The following is a 6,813-nucleotide window of genomic DNA, read 5'->3' on the forward strand; positions in this document are numbered from 1 at the left end:
CAGTCCAAAGTCTGGCAGCCCACAGATGCACCTTCCAATTTAAACCAGACAGCCAATGGCGAGCCTCCTCGGCCTTAACAGTCACTTGTGACATTTGCACAACAAAAGAAAGCCCTGGTCGATTCATCAATGCCCCCCACCCTCCTTCTGTCCATGCTCCTCAACCCCCCTCCCTTCCCTCACATCCTTTCGCTTCCACTGGTGACCCCTCCTCTTTCGTCCTTTGTGCTGGGCCACCAAAAAAATCCACCCGTGACCCCCCCCTCCTCCTCCTCAGCCGCCACTAATCTCCTTGTGTGCCCGTTGGGATTGACTGCTTCAGTGCACCCTCACGGGCCACAATGTGATCGAGTCTCATTTGTAGAAAAAAAAGTCTCTATTGGTGTCATTTTTGGTCCCCGTGTAAACACACATGCAGGGAATTTGCTCTGCTTGACGATGACCACTCATTAGGTAAAACATTTTTTGTTTTGTGGGCATCATTTTCTTCTCATATTTCAGCACTAATGCATCCATTAGGAACCCTACGTCCCCGCAGACGCACATACAAGGTTCCCATGGGGTTTGTGTCGGCTTTGTATTTCACATTTAGTGGTTCTATAGCAACAGTGATCTCACAGGAGGGGCAAGTGGACCATGTGGTATCCAAACACACTTATACACACACATATTTTTTTCTTTGACTAGTGAGCACAAATTTGGCAATCAGTTTGCTCATAACATAAGTAAATACAGTGAGACCTCAACTTACAAACACCTTATCTTACAAATGTCAAATTTCTGAAAATTAAACCTTATAATAAGCACTGTTTTCATAATACACACCCACCACGGCTGGCGGAGTGATCTTCGGCGGAAGCACACGACCGAACAGCACCAGAGGTTAAGTTACCAACAGTCCTTATGGAAGGTGACTCTCCTTCCATAAGCCATCAACGACCATCAAAGAGGTAAAAAATTTACAGCACAGTTTATTTCTTTAATTACAGTCCTCATGTAATGTGCCTCTCCTTCCAAACAGCAATTCCCTTTGACCTCCAACGCCATTCCATCAAGCCATCAATGACCATCACAAATGTAAATAAAGTGACTTTATGATACAATGCGGTGTATTTTTTTCATTACAATACAATAGCACATTTATTATACATAGAATAAGGCTTATTTAGTTGAAAAGTATATTTAATGGAAAACCGGGAACAAAATATTCCCATTTTAATGGTTTTCTACGGGAATTTTTTTTTTTGAGATACACACTTTTCGCCTTACACACTCTGTCTGGGAACCAATTAAGTTCGTAAGTTGAGGTCTCACTGTACCATATTTTCCGACGTGTAGTGATACCTCGGTTTACGAACACCTTGACTTACAAACTTTTCGGTTTACGAACGTTAAATTTATGAAAATTTCACCTTGGCATATGAACTTTTTTCGTACACGGAGCTGCCTCAGTGAGTGATGTGTCGTTCACGAACGAGCCCGTTCTTCTAACAACAAAATGGCTTGAAATGAGGGTGGCTGTCCAAAATACAATGCAATGCATACATATTGCTTGCTTTGTATAGCGCTTTAACAACAGCTGAAGCTGGAACAAAGCGATAACATGAAAAAAAGGGAAATGCTTCCCCTTTGTGGAAGGGCAAAAAAAAAAACATAGCCAGAGGTCTGGCCAGCGCTTTATCGGCACCCAAGCAAGACAAAAAATAAAACATGAACTCATTTGGGAATGGCGTTTTATGTCATAGTTTCAATTCCCGAATCAATTTGAGAATGGCAGTGAATGAGTTTAGTGTGACCAAAAATGGAGTGGGGTTGTATATACTTTGAATATAAAGTAATGAATAAAAGAAAAACAAAAAGTTGTATCTACTCATCCGGTCTTCCGAAAAATCCCCCATACCAGTCGAAATAATGCACTGTCCCGCACAATCTTGACGACCCTCTTCCATTGACTCTCCTCCTTCCACAGACCCAAACGCTTCTTCTCAGCTTTGAACTCTGCCCTGTGCAGCCGCTTGTGCAAACGCCAATACAGCCGAGTATCTGACGAGAGGCCAGTGACGGGGGCAGTGCGGGCGAGACCCAGACTCAGGGCCTGTTCGTTCAGTGAGCGGCCCCAGGACGTCCCCTGGTGGACAAGAGAGGCATCACAAACAGATCAAACATTGAGTTATTTAAAGGACAACCATTTTTTTAATTTCCTAACTGACATCAGAAAACCGTTTTATAACATCTAAAATACCCAAAACACGCAGGTTGATATTTTTAGTCAAATGCAAAACACCAATAAAAATGACGTAAAGTGTCCCAAAACTACTTCAAAATGACCTCGGAAATGGCCAGTTTCAGAAGGTCCCGCCCCCTTGTTCGTGACATCACGCCAGGACGTCTTGCCTTGCTCGAGAATCAAAATAATCGGAATCAGAATCAGAATCAGAATCAGAATCATCTTTATTGCCAAGTATGTAGGACACACAAGGAATTTGTTTCCGGTAGAACAGGCTTCAGATTCGGAGAAGATGCTTTCTTGTTACTCATCCAGGATATGAATATGATTCAGATAGTTCTGAAGAGGAAAGCATAAATGTTTGCAATCGATTAAAGAAGTCCTTCCGTATCATTTTGAGGCGTCTGTACTCCAATGTATCTCACAGAAAATGCACAAGTTGGCGCCCAAGCTCCGTTGGAAATGGGCTGATTTGTCTGCTGGGAAGTTGTGTCAACTAGTATCAAATAGTAGTCTTGGTGCAACACACACCAATTCACCATCGCGTTATTTATGTGTTTTCCTTCTAATTTCGCCATCAACACGGTTCAACACAATGTTTTCCGACCAAAACAAAGTACCCAAAATGCATTGTGTGTCACTTTCTCGGTCAGGGGCGTTCCCTCCGTGACGTCACGTCAGGAATCGTCACCAACTCGAAAACAAGACTTCATGACTATTCAGCGCGAGTCTTAAAACGTAAAATATAGCTATATGCGGTGGAATTTTTGTAAAATACGCTCAGTAGAAGTCATTTGAAGTGATTTTACAAATTATGGACACAACTTGTCCGGATGCGTCTGTTGTCCTTTAATGGGAGGTAAAAAAAAACTCACCTTGTTGTGGCTCACAAAACAGTGCAGCACCTCGTTTTGACGGCTAATTAGCTTCAACCACACTGTCTGAGTGGGAAGGACGTTCCTCTGCAGCCATAACTCGCCATCTGCTGTCAGATCCACGCCGGCCAGATGGACGAGCAAGGTTGAGGAGGACACACCTGACCAGACCAATGGACACAACATTTAAGGACACAAACTGGGCATACACTAAAGGGCCCACAACACATTTTTTAATATATAATAAATAAATCAGGAGACCAAAATAAATCAGGAGACCAAAATGATGACTTCTCAGAAACATTAGAGTAATTAATATATTAATAAATACATCTTTGATTTTTTTTTTTTCATGTGAGGAATGGGCTACATATTTTCTTTTTATATTTTTCATCCCCCCCAAAAATATTTCCCTTTAAAAATGGTCCCATTTCATTTAATAAATCAGATTTTTATACATATAGATGAGTGGGCCACAGTGTAGTTACGGTTTCCTCACGGGGGTCATTATGAATTAGCTAACTAGCTCGCTATCTGTTAGCTATCTATTAGCTAGCTAGATTTCTATCCGAGTTACTTAGTTATCGATTAGCTGTCTATTAGCCAGTTAGCTTTCTATCCGAGTTACTTCCGGGTTGAGTGAAGGCCTAGCTAGCTATCTGTTAGCGGTCTATTAGCTAGCTAGCTTTCTATCCGAGTTACTTCCAGGTTGAGTGAATGCTGCCGCGTGTGGCTGCCGATGCTCACCCACAGAAAAACTTATCCTGTGATTGTAAAGTGACCTTGAGAGTTTTGAAAGGTGCTTATAAATGAAATGTATTATTATGATTATTATCTTATTGAGAATGTAACAAAATATCTGAATTGTGTAGGTCTCAATCTATCTACCCAATCATGCATCCATCCGTTCATTCATCTCAACGCAGGGGCATTTATTGCACATCAAAGTCAGTGAACTGACATATACTGCCAGTATTTTATTTGAATATTGTCCTTCACTTGTTTCAACTATATGTTTGTGGTTATTATTATACTGACCTTTTTAAAACAGATATACAGGGAATATCCCATATTAAAATAAATAGAGAGAAAGAGAGAGCTAGCTCGCTAGCTAGCGAGCTAGCAAGCTAGCTAGATGCTAGATCGATGTATCGATCGATAGATACTTGTATGTGTGTATTTTAATAATTTGAAGTACTTAGAATATTTAAGGTCATAATCGTTTCCAATACGTGATTTGCAATATGTTTTTACAATGACACTAAATTTTTCTTATAAGAACTACAAATAAAAACTAAACCAAATCAGCACATTTAAAGGACAACCGACGGTTCTGTCCTTTATGATACTGGTGGAGCGCATACGTAAATAAAGACTTTCACTCATGCACACATTAACACACACACACAAAGTGGCACTAGCCATGATTTGGTAATTGAACTAATGTGCTGAATACACACTAAACATGTCACGGTGACACGAAAAGAGGAAGCTGATGTTCCTACGTTAGGCAATCGTACTGAGATATAAAAATGTAGAGTTGACGCCTTGCATTTACCAGCTTTTCTGACACATTCAATGGATGCAATTGTGTCGTGTCATGTCATACGGATGACCTTTGTGTTTGGTGAGTAAAGGTGACAACAGAGGCAGAGAAATGGGCACGTGCTCCACTTGGAGGCTTTGCTCCTTGATGGAATGAACTCTCCCGCGGAGGCTGACATTGTTCTCCACGAAATGAGCGGGAATCTCGGACACTGCTTGAAATTTGGTCATCTGAGGCATAAAGAGACATAAAATGTTTGCGTACCGTAAATGGCATTTTTTTTTGGGTGATATAAAAAGATAAGACCAATATAAATGCATTCTAAATGTTTGCCATGATTACTGTGAATTGTCACCTGTACAAGTCAATTGGAAAAGAAAATAAATGTTAACTTTTTGTGAGGGAAAGCAAAATTAAACAGAGATAATGTGGTTGCAGAAGTATGCACAAGTTTTCAGAATTAACACAAACGTTCAAGCTTATAATAATAATAATAATACATTTCATTTATAAGCGCCTTTATGTTGAAAGGGAGTGAGCACACAACTCCCAACATTTAAAGGACAACCGACACCATTTTTTTATATCCTAACTGACATCCTAAAAACGTTTTATAGCATCTAGAATACCCAAAACACGCAGGCTGATATTTTTAGTCAAATGCAAGTGTCCCAAATCTACTCCAAAATGACCTTGGAGATGCCGAGTTTCAGAACGTCCCGTGTCCTGTGTGTGTGTGTGTGTGTGTGAACCTTCTGTATGAACTCTTGTGACAGATAGAACTCTTACCATTTTGATGCTCCTTGCAATTAAAATCACCCCAGCAAGCGCAAGTCCGCCACTTATGCTCTGTTTGTGAGAAAAAATAAGTGTTATGATAGTGACATTGTCACCAAAAACAAAACAAAACAGAATGCATACATTTCAGAATTATTATTTTTACTGTAACCATGTTGGATTAGCGATGTGCTAGTTATTACGGGCGACACAGTTGCAAAATAGTGAGCATGTCTCCTTTATAATACAGAGGTCCAAGGTTTGATTGCCGCCTCCATATGTGGAGTTTGCATGTTCTCCCTGTGCATGTGTGGATTTTCTCTGGGTACTCAAATTTCCTCTGACATTACATAAATACACACAATAGATGAATGGTAGACTCTAAATTTGTTGTAAACGTTATTCTGAATGTGAATTGATTATATTTGTGTATATGTACCTTATATTAACTGGCATTGTCATCAAATGGTGAGTAGTTTTACTTTATTTGAATGTTGCCGTACAGATTACCATTTTGTGTTTGGGGGGGGGACCTTTTATCGAGTATGTTCAGCTTTATTAAGTTCATAGAGTTGATTGGGACAAACAATTCGGATAATACAGGTACTTGGATATTATCGCACTGTACATGTGTGCCAAATGTTGTGTTTACATCAATGGAATAACCATATTGTAGTACGACTTCCGCGTTAGGCAAGTTCCTACCCGCACAAGTGTGAGGTTGTCATCTATCAACCGAGACATAGTAGACACGATGTTTTGTGACGCCGTGCTTTGCCGCTGTGTTTGTAGCTCTTGCATTCTTCCATCCTCAGTTCGTGTTCCTCTGCTGGACTCTCGCATGTTGTTGACATGTCGGTTGCGGTTGCGGACGCCGGAAGTCCCGCCTCTTATTTTTTCTCCGCCCACGTCAGTCTCCGCCCTCTGAATTTATTTGCAAATGAGACGATTACGTCTAATTGCACAAATTAGGCGTCATCAAATACGTAATTTATTGTAATATTTTTATTTTGTATTTATTACAAGAACATAACTTTCGATGTAAAGAGGCGGGTCCATACACTCAGATATATACTTTCATGCGTGTTTTTTAACCCCAGATGAATCGACAGGATATTCGGATTTGGCGCTTTATAAACATGGCATCATTTTGTCACAGAGAATGTTTTGATTTTTTTTGTGGAAAAAATGCAATGCCTAACAAATTGTACGGAGACAGGAATGTTTTATATCCCAGATTAAAATATGTAGTATTTCTTCATTTGTTTTTGAATTTATTTCGTTTTTCCCAAGATAACATATGCAACATGGTTTTGTTGCAACATCAGTTAAATTTTGTGGGGAACAGTTACGGTATAAGAAATCTCACCGATGTAGCACATACATAT

General features: G+C 40.0%; 1 protein-coding gene across 2 annotated transcripts; it reads right to left on the bottom strand.

The window, feature by feature from the left end:
• Positions 1-1,601: 1,601 nt before the first annotated feature.
• miso1 (mitochondrial inner membrane subdomain organizer 1) lies at positions 1,602-6,318 on the bottom strand. 2 transcript variants are annotated; one of them, XM_089013749.1, is made up of 5 exons: positions 6,131-6,317; positions 5,438-5,497; positions 4,719-4,878; positions 3,103-3,263; positions 1,602-2,128 (listed from the first exon to the last, which is right to left on the bottom strand). In XM_089013749.1, exons 1-5 carry the CDS (start codon positions 6,266-6,268, stop codon positions 1,871-1,873), a joined length of 777 nt encoding a protein of 258 aa, XP_088869875.1. In that variant the 5' UTR covers positions 6,269-6,317; the 3' UTR covers positions 1,602-1,870. The 2 variants fall into 2 exon arrangements, with proteins under 2 accessions (XP_088869875.1, XP_088869876.1); XM_089013750.1 differs by lacking the exon at positions 1,602-2,128 and adding an exon at positions 2,434-2,566 and having other exon boundaries at positions 6,131-6,318.
• Positions 6,319-6,813: the final 495 nt, after the last annotated feature.

Source organism: Hippocampus bargibanti, linkage group LG14, assembly GCF_051943395.1.
Source record: "Hippocampus bargibanti isolate YZ-2025 linkage group LG14, ASM5194339v1, whole genome shotgun sequence".
In the NCBI taxonomy this organism is placed as follows: Eukaryota; Metazoa; Chordata; class Actinopteri; order Syngnathiformes; family Syngnathidae; genus Hippocampus; species Hippocampus bargibanti.

Bases quoted from the DNA above. Each gene is read 5' to 3' on its own strand.
- miso1 (XM_089013749.1), bottom strand. From the start codon at position 6,268: ATGCGAGAGTCCAGCAGAGGAACACGAACTGAGGATGGAAGAATGCAA. The intron at 5,498-6,130 runs GTAGGAACTTGC...TCTCACAAACAG, and splicing joins ACAACCTCACACTTGTGCGG to AGCATAAGTGGCGGACTTGC. The intron at 2,129-3,102 runs GTGAGTTTTTTT...CTTGTCCACCAG, and splicing joins GTTTTGTGAGCCACAACAAG to GGGACGTCCTGGGGCCGCTC.